The following is a 21,676-nucleotide window of genomic DNA, read 5'->3' as shown; positions in this document are numbered from 1 at the left end:
AATGTACCACCAACAAATGAGCCCCCGTTGAATGATGGCCAGGCATGTGGCAGCCAACAAGGTAATTTGGCACAAGCAACAAATGAGCCCCAGCAGAATGATGGACAGGCAAGTGGAAGCTTGCAAGGTAATTTGGCACAAGCAAATGAAGACCAGAGTTCTTCTGAGCCCACTAAAATGCAATTTCAGGAGGTAAACATTAAAGCAGAATGATATTTACAAAATGTCAATGCCCATGAAATATGTAAATTATTTTCTTCTTTGGTTTACAGCTTATAATGCTTGGTCGTCAATTACTTGAGAGAGTAGGTTCTATTGATGAGAATCTGAAAAGGTCGTCAAACAACAAGAAGATGGAAAAAGGGACAAATGATTGCCAGACCAAAACTGAAACCAAACATTGCCAAAGCAAACCATTGAAGAATCCTACAACAAAAGTTCCCACGGTATCCTTGGAAACTAAGTTCTTTGCAACTGAGGTAGTGGATTGTGAATTAATAACAGATGAGGAGTTTTCGCCAAATCAGTCGAAGAGAAAATCAAGCAGATTACAAAGACCTCAACCACTGAAGTATGGACTTAGGAAGGGCCCTTATCCACTACAAGTAGCATCGACAGATTCAATTTCAGCTTTTGAGGCATGGTACACTACCAACATCAATGATCTACAGTACGTACCGACCATTTAAAGTTTGTGTGTTTGATAAACTAGTGACATGAACAAAAGATTTGTGTTCTTTTATTAGGTCTAGGCCATTAAAGGGAATGCCATACGTGGGAGAGCGTCATGCAAATTGGTTTGAGGAGTTGTGGAAGCCCAATGGATGGCTTAGTGGTGATGTGAGATTTTCCACCTAGTGATAATATCTTCTTCTAAATTGAAACTTGAATGAGGATGATTGGTATTGACTTACCTTTTTTTTTACAGCATATCGATTGTTTAGTGAATATGAATATTGATGCATTTAAAAGGAACCAAACGGGCTTTCTTAGAAAGTGGACTGTGGTGGAGCAGACTGGCTGGGTAAGTTTCTGAATTATTACCATCTTATATGTTAGGGTAAATATTTGTATGTTAAGTGAACCCTAATTTATTCAGCTTATATTGTTTATTTTCCAAATGATGGCAGAACGCTCTTTGCGCCTTGACCCACGGCGTTGTGCGCAGTCAACTTAAACCTTATGTCGATGGTAGGGCACCATTTCAGCTGGCTACTCCGTGGTGGGAGGTGGAGAAGGTCTTGGGACTAGCATAAGTAAATAGGGACCATTGGGTTTGCTATGAGATCCAGATTGACAAACAACAGGTGACCGTATACGACTCCCTCTCCGCCACGAGGGTCCCCGAGAAGGTTCACAAGCCATTTGACCAGGTCTTGAAAAACTTAGCGTGGATTTGTAAGGAGTTTCAAGTTTGGGACCGCCGATCGACGAAGAGCAGGTTGAAAAGAGTGTGGGAGTTGAAGATACATGAACACCCGCCTCAACAAGGAAAAACAACGAACTGCAGAATCATGGCCTTGAAGTACTTCGAATGCTTGATAACCAACACGCCATTGAAGGTACTACACGAGGATCACGGCTCAGAATTTCGTCGGTCTTATTGCGCACAACTATTTGAATACGGAGCTTAGAGTTGACATCTGTTGAAGCCAAATCATTTGATGTGGGATTGTTTTGTAAATAAATCAAATATGAAATGCTTTTTTTTGCAAGATCGAACTTGTGGTTTAATGTGGACAGGTTACTTTTGAAAGTAATGTTAACTGTTATGCAGTGGTAGCTAATTGTATGATCGGCTGAATGAAGTATTTAGGTTAATATCAGCACAATATTTTTATCTATATATTAATCATCTATTTATTGCTCTATATATTGGAGTCACTAACTGGAGTCATATTGGTCTTTATTGGTATATATTGGAGTCACTTACTGAATGAACTATTTATGTAATATTTTGATCTATATATTGGTCTACATATAGGTTAAGAGCAGTAACTATATTGGAGTGACTTACATATTTTGATCTATATATTTTACATATGATGTCTATATGATATAAAATTCTAGAATCATGATTATTGTCGACGGTTTTAGATCAAACTTATTCCATTTTTTTTAATCCGATAACAAGTACTGGCATTATGGCAGCCATAATACCAGTAATGAATTCATGCATTGTGTGTTAGCAAATCTATATAATATACAAAAGAGGAGTTTTTTTCCCTGCAACTTTTCCTCCATTTGTCGCTCTTCTTTCACTAATTTTTTTTCTCACTATTTTCTCTCAATTGTTTTTTCTAAACATCATCAAATTTAATTAATATATAAAAGAGGAGTTTTTTCCCTCCAACATCTTCGTCTGAACAAGAATACACTACTGGCTCGTGGAACAGGCGTTTTAAGATATCCCAGTTTGCCTCTCCCTCTTCCATGTAACATAACGCGCTTGGATTTTCCTTATCGAAATAAAATTAGAAAACATTAATATAGCTATGAAATCGACCTTGAAGAACTTTAATATAAGCTTTGCGTAAATTATCAAAACTAAAGCCATTTTTTAAGGTGAAAACTTTATGGTTTCCATGAATTAATTGTCATCTTAAAAATTCGCAAACATTCTTTTATAAGGTGACAACTTAATTTATGGTTTCCTTCTTCACATAAATTATAATATAATCTTATCTTCTTATAATAGTGACATTGTGTGCCATTAACAAAATTTCAATGTAAAATAAATAGGATTACATAGTATGAAAATTGAAATAATATAAATAAAAAAACTTTTATTTGCTCTATGCAATTAATACACTCCCCAACTACATGCAAAAAAAACTTTTCGAGCGTAATCTTAGTGCAAAGAACAATGGCTGCTGCTGTAGAGTAACGATCATTACCTTTCACAGCAATAACTTAAAATAAGCCAAAGAAATCCATCCGAATTGGGTGATCAGTTGGATGTATATCAAATCAATTTACTCTATGCAATTAATACACTCCCCAACTACACGTCTTCTTCTCGTTTTTTGCTATTAAAAATCAAGGTTTTTCTCATGTTGATTCATCTTCCTTATCTTGTCCATAATTGCTTCTACAGCCAAAAAAAAGAGAGAATGTCTTTGAGAGATATCGATGCTCAATCTTGGTATATCTACTATGACGAATGGAATGCAGCGATGGATAAGTTCCTTCTTGAATTGTTGATAGCCAAGAAGGACGAATGTGCTCCGTTTCCGCCTCACGAGTCAGTCCATGCCAAATTGTGCGTAATGAGCTCTATCAACGAAGCTTTCAACACCACGTTCGAGATCGGCGCTGTTGAAGAAAGGATTGCCTTTCTTAAAGGGCGACATGCCACTTTCAAGCGCGTGTCTAAGAATGATGGAACCCATTGGGATATGGAGAAGAACAGGGTGATTGCATCGGACGTCGTGTGGAAAGGAATCATCAAGGTAAGGACTATGATGTGTATGTTATTAATTTTTGGGTTGTTCTGTTGCTCATAAAACACGCCCTTTTTTCCTTTTATTTTGTTTAAGGATGACGCGTTCGCCGAGGCTTATTTTTGGAAGGGGGAACCCGAGTGGCGCAACCTTTGCAAGCTTTTCGATCCCGTTGATGTAAAGGCATGGACATCGACTTCCCGCACTATGATCGACATCCCTGATGATACAGCAACTGAGGTGAACTCGATCTATTCTCCCCAATCCCTCGGTGAGGTGAACTCTCCCCCGCTACAAGGACCAGCGCGTGTAGCACGAACCCTATATGGTGATCAGAGTAAGTGGCCGGACATTGGGCAGAGGCTGCACTTTCCGGAGCCAAATGTCGTTGCTCATGACGAAGGAGGAGCTGACGATGATGTACCGGAAGCCTCGTGTGGCTCGTCGTGGGCTCCTTGGTAGTAGGATTTGCTCATGTAGTTTGTTGTTTTGCCTTGCATTTCTAGCTCTCGTAAGTCAGTCTTTTTTTTGTTTGTTTTAGATTGAATGTTATTTTGTCCCTCCCTCTACTGAAGATGCCTGATGGAAGGTGATCTTATTATGATGGGGGAGTTATGATTATCATCTGTTCAACTATATGAAGGAACCAATGCTAGCAGCTTCTTTTACCTTGTTTTTCACACCAATTGAGATAAAAATGCAGCTTCAAATAATTACAGAATTTTATAGTAGCTTGAATGCGAGATAAAAGGCCATAAATATAACTCCAAACACAACAAAGATACTTAATAACACTAAGTACATGCTTTCAAAAGAAGGAAAACATCTGCCATAGCATCCATAATATTTAGAACAAAAGAAACAAAACCAAATTGAAACTGAGTACTATTAGCAGTTGTCTTTCATACTAAAAACTTCTTGCCTCCTAGTCTTCGTCAGAATCAGAGTATATCAATGTCTCGTAGAATAGACGATATAATATATCCCAATTTGCTTCACCTTCTTCCATGTAACATAAATCTTTCGGATTTTCCTATGGGACATACAATAATTTAATTATAGTAAATGTAATATATGTTATTTGAACTAAAAAATGAGATACTAAATAACTTACAACTGCAATTGCTTGCCAAGATAATTCACTAGCAAAAATACGCTTTGTGTCTGAGCAAAACCAAGTTCTTTCATCTTTCAACAACGCGTGGAAACGATAAAATCTACACCACCATTCCATAACCTTTTGATGATACTGTTGTTTATAAATCTGCAACAAGAATGGGTGATCTGTTAACTCATCACAAACACTGTCAATCACCGCCTGATTGCCAACATCATCTCCGGGCACCCATTTTCCAGCTGTTCGAGCACAATCCAATTTTACTAAGACAAGAAGCTCAATTGGCCGCGACCATGGCGGTTTGTAGAATACATCAGTTTGGGGGATGGCCTTTGGTTTCATTGTAAAGTTGTGAATGAATGAGCAATGGGATGCCAACTATATATGCAATGCTCTTCACAATAACCAAAATCTAAAATATAGTAGAATTATTAGTTCCAAATAGGAACTGTATTATTCTCGATAGGGTTAAAAAATGGAGTGGTCTTTTCATTAGGTGACAACTTTATTGCAAAGACAACTTTATTGCATAAAGTACTTACCTATTTTCTGCATAGATTCTAATAAATGTAAGACAAATGACAAGAAGCCAACTTGGAAAATATTCTCCTTTATTTCACATAAACTGGTACACTAATGTGTAGGGTCCAAAAGCTGCAGGGCGTGCAACAAATAAATCTCAATACTACATAAATTCAAACCACAAACCAAATACAAAAGAATTAACCATTGAAATAAGGCCTTAAATGCAGTACGAATACTTTCAAATTCTGAGGTATTTCCACCACTGAAGAAGCACTGATAAAGTTGTTTACTGCAATATTTACATCCCAATAGTTCAGAATAAGGAGCTCAGCTCATAACTTTGGTTTTGGATAATATCAAAATCAAATCCAAAACCACAAGGAAAGCTATGAACGTGCATGAACCAAAAAAATTACAGCAACCTATGCTTCCTAAAACCAAAATGAAAGCTATGAACAAGCATGTACCAAAATATTTACAGCTCATACCTATGCTTCCTAGCACAAAAAAAAAAAATCCTTCATACCTATACAAGGATTTTCAATCACTGCCTATAATCAAACATATGTTGGAGTCAAGGTTCATATGAAGATTCAAACAGCCTTACCACGTAACGACGTCGAAAGATAGCTCCCCGTTCAGGTTTTATGCTGTCAAGAGGGACACCGTATGCACGACATTCCATATATTTCATTGCAAGGATTCCACAGTCGCTGTGATTGGTTTGTTGTGGCGCGTTCTCAAACTTCACGACATCCCAGCTGTCGACGAGGGCATTTGAATAGTTGCAGCGTTCCCAGACTCTTCCCAAACGGCAAAGAATAGGCAGGTTCGTTCGAACATTCACAAAATGCGCTGCTACGGTATCCCAGTCGTAGTTGAGAGAGTCGTAAACAACAATGCGCTGGTCAGGGATACAAATCTCATAGAAACACCAATGGTTTCCATTGATGTGTGCAACACCAAATACACGTGTAGCATTTATCCATTCCAAACCACCAATGAAAGGAAGACTACCACGGACATACGGCATCATTATACCCACCATTTCCTCTAAGTTATCACTACGCAAGGCCAACTATGACATAAAACAAAAAAAATTTCAATAAATGGCTATGGCAGTGTGTATTAAATGCAGCAAAGGCATTTGCAAGAAAGAAGCTATACGTACCCAGCAAACCATTTCCACACATGACCAATCTCTGATTATTCGATTTGTTTCTTGTTTGTTGAAACCAACAAGCAGCAGATACATAAGTGCATTAATATGCTGCAAAGAAATCTTCAAATGAATATTTCTGTCAATTATTAATGTAGAGTAAAAAAAATTGCTTTGCTTTGTTACCTCGCTCTCTAGCCATCCATTGCTTTTTAAGATATCATCAAACCATTCATAATCGGCAACGCGTAATATTTTAATGGGAAGCCTTCGATCATACCGCCTAACATGTCAAAAAAATTAATAAACGGCGGTTAAAATGTATTAAAAATTCATTGAATAACACAAGTGAGCCTATTAATACAAAAAAATCATACCGATCACCACCAGCAGCCGCCTTTTGCCAACGAAGAAATGGATTGAGCTCGGCATACTTGAAGTCCAAGTCCGAAGGATCAAACTTGATGGCAACTGTGGAGCTATTCTGACCCCTACCATGGCTCGATGACGTTGTCGCATCCAAATTGAGGAAAGGCAGTAAGTTATCTGTATAGACAGGCATTTTTTCGCTGTTTCTTGCCTTGGTCTTCACCGTGTGTCCAAAACAAGTAGAAGTACGTGGAAAGAATGATTTCTCTTTAAATCCATCAGATTTGCTCTTCGAATCATCACCGAACAAAGATTTCTTCATTGGATTATCGGTTAAAGGAACCGGCTTCAGCCGCTGTTGATAATTAATATCATCAATCAGCAAAGGATCTTGCAACAACCATTCCGTACTGAACCATTCAGTGTTGGATACCTTGTGTTGATCTCCTTTTTTACCTAAAAATGGGTCATCCAGATTCTGAAATGTCGATGATTCACATAGGCCTGCAACAACGTTTACATTACTTTTGTGTTCATCTGTTTTCTGCAGTGGGCTGTTTTTCTCTCCAGTGAATCTTCCCGGATGACTACTTGCCTTCTTCTCAAAGTAACCTCGAATACATGCTAACACAACCTCGTGTAAAGTCGCATCTCGATGGTCAACTTTGACATCTATCTTGTCTAATTTCTGACTTAACTTGTCAAGTTTCTCCATCATCTCCATAAGCAACCTCACGAAGGCCTGCCATAGAACCCCCAAAAAAAATTTAACACAAGCCATTTTAACTCATAATATGTGCTCAAAAAACTTACATTGCTATTAGTGTTTGCATTTTCCTGTATGGCAGCCAAATTGTGTGTCTTCACAGTACTTTTAGATAATGCCGGAGTAGCTGGTGTATTTTCTGCAACATCATCCAAATGATTGTCCTTCTTTCTTTCGATTCCCCCGGATTTCCCAATCAAACGACTAGAACGCCGCGGACTTTCCTTCATTGCTGGACTTTCCTTCATTGCTGCACTTTTTCCAACATCCTCAACGTCCTCGTATGTCAAACGTCTTTTTCTCGGAAAGGTCTTTGAGTTAAAAACTGGAGTAGGTGCAGCGGGATGCATCGATGAAGGAATACCGAGCTCATCCATCAATTCATATTCCTTCGGAGATAAAATAATTGGGACCTAAATAAATGAACAACTTTGATATTAAGAAGCATAAATGTTGTAAATCAATTCAAATGTGAATATATTTAATATGCAACATACCATATCATTTCCGACTCTAGGTAAAAAGTAAGGCCACAAGTCCTCAAATAAAAAACCAGAATCCGCGGACCAACGCTGCATTCTCGGGAGTCGGTTCTCGTGCTCGACTACTCGCTTGCCGCAAAAAGCAGCCAACGAGGGCATAATCTCATATGCCCAAGCTTGCAATACATGCACAAACCCATATGCTTCGACAGTCAATTTATTTTCCTTTGTTTCCATTTTCTCAAGAAGTTTTCTAGCATTATATGTACGAGGAACCATGAAATCGTATGCGATTCTCCCCCAAGGATAGCATAAAAACCTATCAAGGTTATCGATTAAATGGATATAACCTAGATCTATGTTCTTCCGTGTCCTATCTTTTAACACCAACAGACCATAAACAATGTATAAATAACCCAACTTCAAGCTTGTTTCCGAGCTACCACCTGTCTGTTTGCATTCTTTGAGAAACCTATTCTCAATGGTAATCAAATGCAAAAAACGTTGACCACTAAAAACAGTTTGGTGGAAAGTAGAACTTTCAGGGAGATTAGTGTTGCCATTGAACCTAAGGCCTGTCATTATGGCAAAATCAGCCGGACCAAATTCAACTACATGATTACCAATTCTAAATTGCAGTACCATCTTTTTCACACAACCACTTTGCAGCCGCCGACACATGACGTTATAAAGTTGGCCCTGGAACTCAAAGTTTATTATCTCCAACAATGGTCCAAAGCATGAACTCCGGACATGAGCAAAGTTTGCATGTGAAAGATGCTGCCGTAACAAATTTAAATACCATAGGTGACACCTTACAGAGACGAGAGCACCTAAACATATTTCAAAAATTTTAATAAGTTACAACAATGTCTTTCAAAAAGTACTACAACTAAAGTTAAATTTTACTGAAATTTAACTTTAGTTTTCGAAGACATGTTGTTACATTATTTTGCAGTACATAAAAAAACATCAAAAATTATGAAAACTACGTTGCCAGGTTTTAATGGCATTTTCAACCACGTATAACCCAAGCTCAACATGTTGAAACAATCTTCACACTCACAATGCCAGTATCAATCAAACAAACACAAACATATTCAAAGGAAATACAACAAAGTGGACATTAACATAGCTCAAACTAACCAAGAAACTATCTGAAATCATTTCTAGGAATAACGAAATAGAACAACACAAGAATAACTCTAAACAAAAGGAAAATAAAAAATAAAAACACCAGGCAATAACCTCTGTTGTTCATGGCTAGGCGTTGTACTTAGGTTGGAATGCTCCTCAAATGGATGAAATACTTGCTCAATTTCAGCTTCAGTGACGCCGAAGAACAACGGAAATTGCCGCCTTCTCCAAAGGCTTGAAGGTTTGGGAACTAAAGAGTCAGATTGCTCCACCAAAATAATATATTCTACCACAATTTCTACACCAAATAAGCGCCCATTATCGACCAAAAAGGACGAAAACATTGGAAAGAAAGAGAAATCGAAAGGGCAAAGACGTAAACTTTTCATATTCTTCTCAGAATATATGATCGGGAACCGTGAAAATCAAATCCGCAGCATACCCTATGAGTTTCACATCCTACGAATGCAGAAAAAATTTTTCTCCAAAAATCAGAAAAAATCAAACAAACAACTCTATTAAATTTGAACCGATATATGAATTAACATAACTATCAAACACTAAAAACATATCAAAATTTCAACAAATTCTAAAGCCCTATCAAAAATTTAACATGAATTCGATGGAATTCTATATCGGATTCAAAATTCTACGAACAAATGATTTTCTACAGTAACCTACTGGACGGAAACCGAGGCAAAAAAAAAACAACAACGAACCGGGTTTCTGGGGTCCGAAAACTGGGTTTTGGGCTCTAGACCGGCTGGACACGTGTCGCAATCGCAAGGGTGATCCTCATTAGGGGTGATCTAGCATGGAGTTTACCCTAATATTTTTGCAAAAGGAATCTCATGCCACATGCATCGGACCAACACAATTCTTACCTATAACAAAAGGGGAAAGCATCTAGTACACCATTACATGACTACATAAGTTTACCGACGAGAAACCTAAGTAGGACAAGGGCTACCGCCATGAAAACGATGGGAACGACACTCCCAGTTAAGCCTGGACCAGCTGGAGGCCGTGGATTGCCTCCGAGAGCAGGTGGCTGAAATCCTGGCGCAGCCGGCACGTGGTGTAATTCATCAAGCCAAATGAAACCTCCCTTATGGTTTTCTTCTCTTGGACATTTGTAGTAATACCGACCCGCGTTCTTCGCGTTTGGGCTGGCGCGCTTGAGTACCATCTTGCCATGTCCACAAGTGCATCCTGGAACACCATCCTGTGCATCTCCATAGTTTGCCATTCCTGGTGTGGTTGACACGGTCCAACCATAGGGAAAGGAAAATGGATCAGTAAGAAGAGAAACATAACTTTAAATTGCACATACAAACTAACACAAGCTTCAACTAATTATAAGTGCAAGCAAACACCATTTTAGACTAGTAAAAAGACCTCACAGACAATTCCGAAATCGACATGTAGCAGTACATAAGTATCTCACATATTAGTGAAATCTTGAAAACAACCTAACATAAACTAGACACAAGCTAAGCACTCTAAGGCATCTCTATATATTGTTGCCACATTTGTTGAGCTAAGTCATCCCTTGCCGCAGTCCACGCCGGTGAAGGCTCGACTCCATCGACGTACTCCCCACCCTCAAGATCCATATTTTCCATCTCTGCAGCTTGGTTGTCAAATTGTTGCTCGATTGGATCAACAACCATGTTGGACCTTATGAAATTGTGGAGGACGAAGCATGCCATGATTAATCGGTTTAGAACCTTGACGGGATAGTAAGAAGAGCTACGGAAGATGGCCCACCTCATCTTCATGACACCGAATGCACGTTTAATTGCGTTCCGTGCCTTCGCGTGGCATAGATTAAATAGCTCACGGGCATTTTGTGGTCTACCGGCAAGAGGGCCCCATTCCTTAAGATGATATCTCACGCCTTTGTAGGGTGCCAAAAAGCCGTCACAGTTAGCGTAGCCGTTGTCGCACAAGTAGTAGTTTCCTGTAACCATTGCCAAAAGTTCCAAGTAGAAATGTAAATAATGAATTCGTCGAACAAATGCACCACAAAACATTAATTTCTACAGATAAATAGTCTTTGTGATTACCTCTTGGCACTCTAAACCCATGTACCCTCGTGAGTGCATCGCGGAGTACCCTTGAATCGGCGGCGGAACCCTCCCAACCAGGGAGAACATACACGAATTGCATTTGACGATCGCACACTGCTAGTGTATTGGTTGCGATCTGCCCCTTACGCGTCCTGTAGCGTGGCCTATCCTTCGTTGGCACCATCACATCAATATAGGTGGCATCTAGCGCCCCCAAGCAGCCCTAGAAACAAGAGTGGAAAGATGCAGTTAAGAAATCACTCGAGTGGCAGGAATCAACATGTATTGAGTTTAATCACCATTGCCAAAGTATCTTTAAAATTTTAATGACAAATGTTAAGCTTACCTTGAACCATTTCCATCAAGCATCGGGGCACTCTTCATCGACCGACTTTGGTTTAACAAGAAGTAGTACGTGTAAGGACAAGATGGCCTTCAACACCACGTGGACATAGTGTGATATCGTTTGCCCGGACCGCAAAAAATCGAACCTAACAACTCGGTTTTTTTTATGGTGGGCTAGGACTGACAAGAATATGGCTACTTGTTCATCCACGGTTACAAACCTCCTATCCCTCATGCCCGCCAATTGACGTAACAATTGGCACAACCGCCCGAAAGTGTTGCGATCCATTTTCAAATTAACTATGCAGACAACATCACTAACATTTGTCAGCCGATTTAAGTGCCTAACTTGGGCAGACATACGTGGTATCATAGCATATGGCTGACATGATAAACCACGTTTCCTCTTGCAGGATCTCACATTTTCAAAGAGTTGGATTACCACAACCATGTCCAACAAAAGGCTAAAAAGTATTTCTTCAACCATTAAATACACGTAAGCTCTTAAACGACATGGGGATGTAATTTTGGCAACTGAACAAGTACACAGAACTTTGTTACAACTGCAGCAAAATGAGAGAATGCCTCACCCATGAGTACAAATCATACCTTTTTTCACAAGTCAATAAACTTCTCATGTAATGCAGTTTCTACATTATTGTCAAATTCACCATACCGGAGCACATATAATCGAGAATTTATACATATATTCATATTCCCTAACGACCAAGAACAAGTGAGCTCAGTTCATAACAAAAACATACAAATCAGTCAACTTGGGTCTCAATTTCAATATGAATTCAACATTTCCAAATAAACGAGCCATCGGCGACACAAGATATTGCCGATTTATAATCACGTAAAACACACCAGATAGCAATTCAACTTACCCGTTGAGTTTTCCCGGCTTAATAAACTGCTGACAAGAACTTAGGGTCGAGGTCTCCCTCGCTCTATGTATGCGGGTATCCCCTGTTCGGAACCAACACCAAATAAACTGTCACGACCGGCCCTAATTAAGGATAATTAAGCCGGGGAAACCGTGACTAATGGAGGGAGATTAGAAGCGGGGTAGAAAGGGTATAATCAAACAAGGAAGGATCACATTTCATCATTTAACAAAAGAAATATTTATAATATAACAGAGGTTTAATCGTATAAACTCAAATAACTAGTAAGTTCAGATATCTCTGACTCAGCCAAAATAACATAAAACTTCTGAGTACGCAGCGGAATAAGGTTCTGATTACATGTATGAAGACATGTAACCCTAGAGTTCATTAATACATAATAAGGTAGAAGAATCTCGCTCGTCACTTCATCACCATCGGTAGCTGCTCAACCTGCACATTTAGAAATATATGCAGGGCTTGAGTACAAAAGTACTCAGTGGGCACGTATGCCTAAGTATAAAAATACATGCTTCAAAACTGTAAATTGTCATGCCATAATAAACAGTACAGCAAGGGAGTTTTTCGCTAAAAGGCCCAAGCTTACTAAATTCATTTGTGATTCTTAAAGTTCGACTGCAGTCTAAGTTCTCTTGTAATCTATCATATCTGGAACTGTGTGCCGGAGAGGTGGCCACCTCTCACGGTCACTTGACCGGCCAACCCGCTAGATGACTCACGGTCACTGGTGTACACTAGTCCTGGCAGGATAGCTATCAACTGCTCAGGACCCGAATTCGATTGCATAATAAAAGTCACATCAGATAGATATCATACTGAAATTTAAATATTTTATGGCAAGACAATATTTGAAATAACTTCAATTAATTTAATCATGAGATAACTTGCTTGAACGTAACATTTAAACTCATTTGATATATATGAAAGTAATGCCCACCTGAATAGGCAAAGCCTGTCGTTTAACCTTATCTCTGAATCGGAATAGCAGTGCTAATCCTTCTGATGCTCAAAGCCTACAAGAAATCTATTCTCAATAGGTCTCCTTGAATCTAATCTTAAGTCACGGTGAGTTGCTTAATATTCTATGATTCACTTAGCCGGGTTTTCAAAATTTAATGAATAAATAATTGAAAACATTTCTCTTGAGTTAAGAACACCAACAATATTCTTACTCATATTTCTTTAATAATTGGAATTATAATTAAAACCAATTAAATACTTTTATTGCAAGTAAAAATGCAATTTCATGTCATGCTTAACATATAATAAGTAATTTACTTAAAATATGCACATAATAATAATTTAATATTATTATGAAAACTAGTCTTTGAAATAAATTAATTAAACTAATTAATAGTTCAATTAATTAAAATAGGAAACCATTTAAATAGATGAAATAGGGCCCATGCTTAAATAAATAATAGCCCATATAAATTTAAAAGATGAGGCCCAACTCAATAAAATAGGAATGGCCCAAACTGAATAAAATAAATCGAGCCCAGCTAAATAAAATTAAAAATCGGCCCAGGCTTTTAAAAATCGCAGCCCAAATCTATTTAAAAATCGGCCCATCACTCATAAAAATCGGCCCAAATACTCGGCCCAAATCATTGAAATAAATCGACCCAAATCATTGAAATAAATCGGCCCAAATGAGAGCCCATCACCCAAACCCAACTTTCAAGCCCAACAACCAAAACCTACATCTATTCTTCCTCAAACTCACGCCGCTCCATCACTCTTCCTCACGAAAAACACACGCACACACTCACACAAAAACTGAATCTCTCTCTCTCTCTCTCTCTCACGGTTCACGCCAACCCGCCGCCGCAGCCTTCCTCCGGCGAAGAGCCGGCGACTGGACCTCTCCCTCTCCCTCGTTTTCCCTCTACCTGCACAACCCGACAGCCGCAGCATCTGGAACCAACCACCGTCTCTGTCTCCCTCTCGGATTCAGGCTCGCCGAGCCCTTGCTCAACTCTGGCCGACGGCAGCAGCTTCATGCCGCCACCATCGCCGCCGAAGCTTGCCGTAGCAACAGCGGCAGCCGCTGACGACGCTCGGCTCTCCCCTCTCTCATCTCCCTCATCGCACCTGTTGCTGTTTACCACCTCCACCATGGATTTTCTCCTCTTAAATGGAAGCTTATAACTAGTGAGGAACTGTTTCAGGAGATGAGGATCTCCACGAAAAATATCAAGGTATATTGGAATCAGGTCAAGTATGGGTTCGCCAGCAGACAAATTACTAAAATCAAGGATGTAGCTTGGAACCCAAGAAAGCTTATGATTATTGCTGTTGTTAGATCTGCTAATATACGTGCCCTCTTCCGCACAAGGCTCAGAAAGCTTTTTCTCCAATGTAGAATCTGAGTAAGGCATCATGTAAATATTATCGTCCATAACATCAGAGTGTATCCAGGTGTAAGATCTGCATTCTGCCTCATGCTCCAATTGATCAAATAATACATGTAAGTCACGAGGGATGTAGTCATCAACTTTCTCTATCAGTTTACTAGGTATCGGATCACCCCACTCAGCCAAGCGTCTCACAACATTCTCCCTTTTTCTGTTTAGGATGCTTATAAATAACTCCAAATCAGCTGGATGGCCAATCTTATCCAGACCATTTTCTGATAACCCACTACAACATAATGGCTGAATATGATCTTCTCTGACCATGGGAGCGGCAGCCGCTGACGACGCTCGGCTCTCCCCTCTCTCATCTCCCTCATCGCACCAACACCCACAGACGCCATCCCTCATACTCTCTCTATTCTCCGGCGACGCAACAACAAAAGCTGCCGCCGACCGGTGACTCCGACTCTCTCTGAATCGACGAGAAGCAGGAGCATCAAGCCACCGCCGCCGTCGCCAATCCTCCCTCTTCCGTCCTCCCTCGATTCTCAACCCCAGCTCTCTCAACTCCCCCTGTTCTAGGTTCGGCAGCCGCGGTCAGTGGCTCCACGCCACCACCGTCAGCACACCTCTCTTCCATCGCCCTCTCTGCCTTTCTCTCTTCGGCTGGTAACAGCCGCCCTCCGTGGTGCTCGCCGGAGGAGCAGCAGCGACAAGCCGCACCACCCTCGGCGTCGCAGCCACCACGCCACCGTCGACAGCAGCAGCAGATGAGGCGGGCTGCCACCGGCGCCCTTCCCATTCGCTCAAGACCGAAAATTTAAAACAGGGCTTCAAGACTAAATCATTTCTTTTCATTTTATTAAAGAAAAACATGTTTCATATGTAGTATATAAACACAGATGGTATGCACATGTATATGAATGCTTTGTTCAAAAGTCTTCATTCAATTTATAAGTGAGAGTAAGTGACGTGCATACACAAAAACATGAATTGTTGTCTGCTGTACATTAGAGGTTTGAGTACTGGAGGAAATCACTGAAACTGAATTTGGGGTGCTAACCGTGAATGGAGGTGAAATGGGCAGAGTGATTTGTAGATGAAGTCTTTAGAGCTTTCAGCTGAGTTTGTGGAGTCCGTGTGGTATAGCTGAACTTCTGTGGGTGTAGCTCCGCACTTAGTTCCTTGGTATGTAGGAGAAATGGTGAGTGGAAGGGAAAGGGGGGGGGGCAATGTATCGTGTGAGTGGGGAGAGTGGAAAGGGTGAGTGGAAGTGAAAAGTGTGAGTGGGTGGGAGTGAAAAGTGTGAGTGGGGAGAGTGGAAAGTGTGAGTGAAAGTGAAATAAAAATATAATAAAAAGTCTTCCGGTTTGTACTATAAAAACTGTAATAATCGTTCAGTGTTCGTTTAAACAAATAGCTCGTGTAGATGCTAAATGTTAAATTAAATAAATATGCAATGCATATTAATTCAATAACTAAATTTACAAATGTTTTCGTACATTATTTTTGTTGGAATTAAAAAAAATAAATTCATTTTCTTTATATCCGGCGTGAATCATCTTACTTCTAAGTTCGAAAATAAATTCTAAATTTAGCTCGAGGAAACGGGGTATTACATTCCTCCCTCCTTAAAAAAAATTCCGTCCTCGGAATTGCATATCTGGTATTCTAGCTTGTGATACTAGTCATTCGTTTCATTCATCTCTTTTGTGGCCTTTTCCATCCTGTGATGGTTCCACTACATGACGAGAACAATATTATTGCCTCGTAAAACTTGAACCTTGCGATCAAGTATCTGGACTGATTTGTCTTCATAACTTAGGTCCTGGCTAGGACTCCTTTATCGTGCTTAATCACATGCTTTGGATTAAACACATACTTTCTTAACTGAGAGACATGAAACACATTGTGCACGTCTCCAATACTGGGTGGCAATGCCAACCTTTAGGCTACAGGGCCTATCTTATCTAGGATCTCAAAAAGTCCTATATAACGGGGTTGTAACTTGCCCCTCTGTCTGAAACGTATAACTCCCTTTGAGGGAGGAACTTTGAGGAAAAATCGATCCCCAACATTGAATTCTAACTCCGATCGGCGTTTATCGGCGTAAGACTTTTGTCTATCTCGAGCTTCTTTGATTCTTTGCTTGATGTGGTCGACTTTCTCAACCATCTGTTGGACCAGTTCAGGACCTAACAGTTTTCTTTCACCCACTTCATCTTAGTAAAGTGGTAAACTACATTTTCGGCCATACAAGACCTCATCTGGATTATTCCAAATGTTGCTTGATAACTGTTGTTATAAGCAAATTCTTCGAGAGGTAACAAATTCTCCTAACTTCTACCTTTGTCTGCGATAATTGCGATATGACGTGATAGATACAGGTACACCGTGAAGGCGTACTATCTCTTTGACATATAACTTTGCAAGTTTCTCCAATCCAAATGTCATTTGAATTGGTAGAAAGTGCGCTGACTTTGATAATCGGTCTACTATGACGTTATATCTCTTTTCATTCTTGTTCACCAGAAAATTTTCTTTAAATTCTGGTGCATTTTTCTACTGTCTGGATGTGCAGTGTATGGAGTATCATGAGCCTTGCTCATAATCTCGTTCTTTAATTCTTCTTTGTGTGGCACACACAATCTTTCACCAACCATAAGTGAGTTATCATTTGCTTCAGTGAATCCTTTCGTTTCATTCGTTCTTGCCGCGAGACGCATCTTCTCCAAGAACCAATCTTCTCTTTGTGCTTTGCACAATTCTTTCTCTCAAATCAGGTTTAGTTGTCAGCGCAACTACTTAACCCGATACTGAATCTGGGGAATAAACAATCTCTAAACTGAGTGAGGCGAACTCACGAATCAGCTCCTTCTGTTGGGTAATGAAATACCCTAGCTTAGCCTTCGTCTTTCGACTCAGGGCGTCAGCTACTACATTTGCTTTTCCTGGATGGTAACTGATGGTGCAATCGTAATCCTTTACTAATTCGAGCCATCTTCGTTGTCTCATGTTTAAATCATTTTTGCTCGAAAAAGTACTTTAAACTCTTATGATCTATAAAGATCTTACACTTAACTCCATAGAGGTAGTGTCTCCAAATCTTCAGCGCGTGCACAATGGCTGCTAGTTCTAAATCATGAATCGGGTAGTTCAGCTCATGGGGCTTCAATTGACGAGACGTATATGCTATCACTTTCTGATTTTGCATCAACACGCAACCCATTCCTAGTTTCGAGGCATCAGTGTACACCTCAAATTCTTCATTCTCTCCTGGTATTGCTAACACTGGTGCAGTAGTCAGCCTAGTCTTGAGTTACTTAAAACTTTGTTCGCACTCTTCAGACCAAACGTATTTAGTCCCTTTTCTCAAAAGTTGAGTCATTGGCCTAGCCAATTTCGAGAATCCTTCGATAAATCTTCTGTAGTAACCTGCTACACCGATAAAACTTCTAATCTCATTGACATTTGATGGTGCCTTCTATTCCTTGACTGTTTCGACCTTGGCGGGGTCTACTTTGATTCCTTCAGTCGACACTATGTGACCGAGAAACATAACTTCCTTTAACCAAAATTCACACTTGTTGAATTTGGTAAACCATTTCTCATTGCGCAGGGTTTTGAGTACGATGCGTAAGTGCTCTTCATGTTGTTCTTCGGTCTTAGAGTATACGAGGATGTCGTCATTAAACACTAAGACAAAACTATCGAGATACTGATGGAAAACTCTGTTCATTAGGTCCATGAAAACTGCTGGGGCATTCGTTAAATCTAAGGGCAACACTGTGAACTCGTAAAGTCCATAACGCGTTCGAAACGCTGTCTTTGGAATGTCTTCTCTTTTCATCCTGAGTTGGTGGTAATCAGATCTTAGGTCAATCTTGGAAAACACACCGGCTCTTCTCAACTGATTTAACAGGTCGTCTATCCTCGGAAGAGGATATCTATTCTTATGAGCTTGCTTCAACTTCTTATAATCAATACACATCCTTAGTGTATCATCTTTTCTTTGACATCTTTAATTAGTGCTCCCCATAGTGACATACTATGTTGCATGAAACTAGGTCTGGTGAAAATTTGGTAATTCATTGGGAAAAATATCTTTGTACTCTCAAATCTGTTGAACTTCCTTAATTGTTTCCTTCGTCCTAAGTCACCTTCTCAGATTGACTAGGGAATTCTAACATCAAACTTTTCTCATCGTCTTCGTAACTTTCACTTCGAGGATTAATGGCACTCCTTCTGCCATGTAAACTCATTTTCCCATTTCCAAATGGTTATTTAATGGGGGTTTCTAAGTTTCCATTGTGGTGGCGTTCCAACTTTATTCTTGTTGTAGCTTCCGGCACTTTAGCCAAAGCATTCACTCTCGTAGCTTGAGCCTACTAGCCTTGGGGTTGGTTATATCTTAAGTTTAGTTCCAGTGTTTTCCTTCTATTTCAGGGTTTCCTCTATTTCTTTCATTCCATTTCATTTTCTTTACCTCCCTCTTGAGGTGGTGTACATATCTTGTTTGTGCGTGAACTTTCTCCTTCTCCAATTGTTGTGGTGACTCGGTGGTGAGAGTCTCGTTAATTGCTTGTTCCTTCGTAATGTCTCCCTGGTTCACTAAGAAAATTGAATATCTCATGCCGCGATTCATTTACGAACTCCTTTACGCATTTCTCATTATTGTCCACCATGTGGACCACATATTGACAGCTGGTTGAAAACTAATGACAAACTGAGTAATTCTAATCGCTACTATACTTATCGTGATAAAAATATTCTATTGTGACAACTATATAGTGCGAGTCTATATATATTGTAGTGATGCTCTACCTCGAGATCAAAAATCTTAATTGACAATCACCGAGATCTTAGTCATGTGGCCAGACCCAACAAAACGAATCACTCAGTCAAATGGGAGCTTCGCCCCCAATCATGTCAACTTCTTATTCATGTAAGTCTCTGATCAAACTTCTAATTTAAAACTTACTAGTAAGTACTTCATCATAAGTCATTGATACCATGAAAGTCCATTCTATGCCGTTCTAGCAAAGCTATCACGACTGACATCATAATCATAAGCAACATAAGTTCTTATGTGAAAAACTTAATCTCACCGCTATTGAAATAGCTCAAATGAATCCTTAGTCTTAAGACAGTGCCTCTATATTGTAACATCTCTATGTTAAACATTTTTATCTTACCAGTCTTTACTCAAACGGTTAAATCGATCAACGGTGCTATCACGATTAACATTCTCAAAGCATTATTGGATGGTACTCAAACGGTTTGTAAGAGGACCCATCATTCTAATCGTATAGGCAGTTAGCCTAAAACGACAGCATAAAGCTTTCTCTTTCATTCATACATACATACATACTTCTGTTTCTTTTGAAACCTTAACATATATGGACATTTAAAGTCCCTTTCATGAAAACTTTGCTTGTGCCGAAAAGATTCAAAGAATCTAACTCGACCATACATCTGGTATTCGTGAAAGGCTCGATAGTCCTAAACACGACTTTAACTCATCTTATCGTTAAGGGCTCAGATTACTGTTGTCCCATCTCCTCTTTCCTTTGAAATTCTGATTATGATTTTGATCATGTGGAGGTGCGGGCGCAGGTACAGTTGCAGGTCTTTCTCCTGGCATGGCTGCCTCAATGTCTAACGCTCGGCTGAGCGACTCAGTGTAGGACAATCCTCCGTGGCCTGCCAAAGCCATCCTAATCTCGTGCCTCAGACCGGCACAAAACTTTTTAGCCATCTTCTCATCTGTGTCAACTTGTTCCGGCGCATATCTAGACATATCGCAGAACATCCTGTCGTATTAAATTACCGACATCTTTCCTTGTTTCAGAATTATAAAATTCAGCCTCCTTTTTCTTGCGGTAGCTCTTGGGTATATACTTGTTATATATACCGGCTTTGAATTGTTCCCAAGTCAGGTTTCCTATCTGCTCTGCTGTCATCGTTTTCATCCTTGCTTCCCACCAGAAATCAGCTGACCCAGTCAACTGAAAAGAACACACAAGTTAGGCGCTCTTGGTCAGTGCAGCGAAAAAGCTGAAATTGCACTAAATCTTTCGCACACATGTCTCAGCTTGGCTGGATCTCTTGTCCCACTGAAGACAAGTGGACTTTGTTATAGGAATAGTTCATCTATTCTATGTTCTGGTTGTATGGGTGGTGAGGCCATGTTTTGTTCTAGCCCTGGTACTGGCCTCTTCCATCATCTCAAAGAATTCTTTCCCCTTCTCTTGGACGCCTTTGCTTTGTTGGCATTTCGATGAGTCGACATATAGTCAACAATGTAATACACATATGCGTATCATCGATTCTGTAAATTGTTTTCTTGATTCTCAAATCTCGCTCATACTCTTCCTCATGAAGGTATAAAAATAACATAGCGGAAGTGACTTGCCGCAAAAAAAAAAAAAAAAAAAAAAACTGATAGGGTTGCTACATAGACATGGGAAATTAGTATCAATGAAGACTATTTTATCAACAATTGAATATAGATCTGATGATCAATCCAAGCATTATATATGATGAACTGGCTATCTAGCAAGGTTATCATGAACGAGCTCAGTCCGAAATGCCCTATGAACCAACGTTTCCCTACTAATACTAGTCAAAGTAACTAAGCCAACATTGAGGCATACAAAAGCATCGAAATGATCATCATTTTCGAAATACACAACTAACGTCCTACTAAATGCATAAGAGATTGTCTGCATGCATTACGTGCTTGACCCTTGAGTTGAAGCATATGTGTTTGACTGATTAATCTGATGAGTACCTGTTTGTCCTCGGTTTACAGAAAATCTACCAACAGCTAGTAGATCGCAATGATTCAAATCACAAATGACAATTAGGCAAAGTGTTCCAATAATTTGCCAAACAATTGAAAATGAATAACCATAGGGTAGAAATGAATTGACTGAAAGGTCGAAGCGAAATGACCTAATAGTCTGAACCCGTTTGGCTTTTCATATGAAG

The 21,676-nt window shown here is 39.7% G+C and overlaps 4 protein-coding genes across 4 annotated transcripts; all 4 read right to left on the bottom strand.

Moving 5' to 3' along the window:
• Positions 1 to 4,228: 4,228 nt before the first annotated feature.
• LOC131006878 (uncharacterized) lies at positions 4,229 to 4,938 on the bottom strand. Its single transcript, XM_057934027.1, has 2 exons — positions 4,558 to 4,938; positions 4,229 to 4,476 (listed from the first exon to the last, which is right to left on the bottom strand). Exons 1-2 carry the CDS (start codon positions 4,900 to 4,902, stop codon positions 4,369 to 4,371), a joined length of 453 nt encoding a protein of 150 aa, XP_057790010.1. The 5' UTR covers positions 4,903 to 4,938; the 3' UTR covers positions 4,229 to 4,368.
• Positions 4,939 to 5,489: 551 nt separating this feature from the next.
• On the bottom strand, positions 5,490 to 7,787 carry LOC131006877 (uncharacterized). The gene is made up of 5 exons (XM_057934026.1): positions 7,427 to 7,787; positions 6,622 to 7,355; positions 6,431 to 6,527; positions 6,257 to 6,355; positions 5,490 to 6,163 (listed from the first exon to the last, which is right to left on the bottom strand). The coding sequence occupies exons 1-5, from the start codon at positions 7,754 to 7,756 to the stop codon at positions 5,660 to 5,662; spliced, it is 1,764 nt and encodes a 587-aa protein (XP_057790009.1). The 5' UTR covers positions 7,757 to 7,787; the 3' UTR covers positions 5,490 to 5,659.
• A 29-nt stretch (positions 7,788 to 7,816) lies between these two features.
• On the bottom strand, positions 7,817 to 9,656 carry LOC130993180 (uncharacterized). The gene is made up of 2 exons (XM_057918002.1): positions 9,110 to 9,656; positions 7,817 to 8,694 (listed from the first exon to the last, which is right to left on the bottom strand). The coding sequence occupies exons 1-2, from the start codon at positions 9,120 to 9,122 to the stop codon at positions 7,817 to 7,819; spliced, it is 891 nt and encodes a 296-aa protein (XP_057773985.1). The 5' UTR covers positions 9,123 to 9,656.
• Positions 9,657 to 9,835: 179 nt separating this feature from the next.
• Positions 9,836 to 11,296, bottom strand: LOC131006876 (uncharacterized). Its single transcript, XM_057934025.1, has 2 exons — positions 11,068 to 11,296; positions 9,836 to 10,961 (listed from the first exon to the last, which is right to left on the bottom strand). The coding sequence occupies exons 1-2, from the start codon at positions 11,252 to 11,254 to the stop codon at positions 10,501 to 10,503; spliced, it is 648 nt and encodes a 215-aa protein (XP_057790008.1). The 5' UTR covers positions 11,255 to 11,296; the 3' UTR covers positions 9,836 to 10,500.
• Between the last annotated feature and the right edge of the window lie 10,380 nt (positions 11,297 to 21,676).

This window comes from Salvia miltiorrhiza, chromosome 1 (assembly GCF_028751815.1).
Source record: "Salvia miltiorrhiza cultivar Shanhuang (shh) chromosome 1, IMPLAD_Smil_shh, whole genome shotgun sequence".
In the NCBI taxonomy this organism is placed as follows: Eukaryota; Viridiplantae; Streptophyta; class Magnoliopsida; order Lamiales; family Lamiaceae; genus Salvia; species Salvia miltiorrhiza.
The sequence above is the reverse complement of the archived record's forward strand: the minus strand, read 5'-3'. Positions and strand labels throughout refer to the sequence as shown.

What these genes read in the sequence shown, in the direction of transcription:
- LOC131006878 (XM_057934027.1), bottom strand. Translation starts at nt 4,902, where the DNA reads ATGAAACCAAAGGCCATCCCCCAAACTGATGTATTCTACAAACCGCCA. An exon ending in CTTGGCAAGCAATTGCAGTT is followed by an intron (nt 4,477 to 4,557) that starts GTAAGTTATTTA and finishes TATGTCCCATAG; the next exon opens with GAAAATCCGAAAGATTTATG.
- LOC131006877 (XM_057934026.1), bottom strand. Translation starts at nt 7,756, where the DNA reads ATGGATGAGCTCGGTATTCCTTCATCGATGCATCCCGCTGCACCTACT. An exon ending in GCGGCTGCTGGTGGTGATCG is followed by an intron (nt 6,528 to 6,621) that starts GTATGATTTTTT and finishes TTGACATGTTAG; the next exon opens with GCGGTATGATCGAAGGCTTC. An exon ending in GTGTGGAAATGGTTTGCTGG is followed by an intron (nt 6,164 to 6,256) that starts GTACGTATAGCT and finishes TTTATGTCATAG; the next exon opens with TTGGCCTTGCGTAGTGATAA.
- LOC131006876 (XM_057934025.1), bottom strand. Translation starts at nt 11,254, where the DNA reads ATGGTGCCAACGAAGGATAGGCCACGCTACAGGACGCGTAAGGGGCAG. An exon ending in TGGGTTTAGAGTGCCAAGAG is followed by an intron (nt 10,962 to 11,067) that starts GTAATCACAAAG and finishes CAATGGTTACAG; the next exon opens with GAAACTACTACTTGTGCGAC.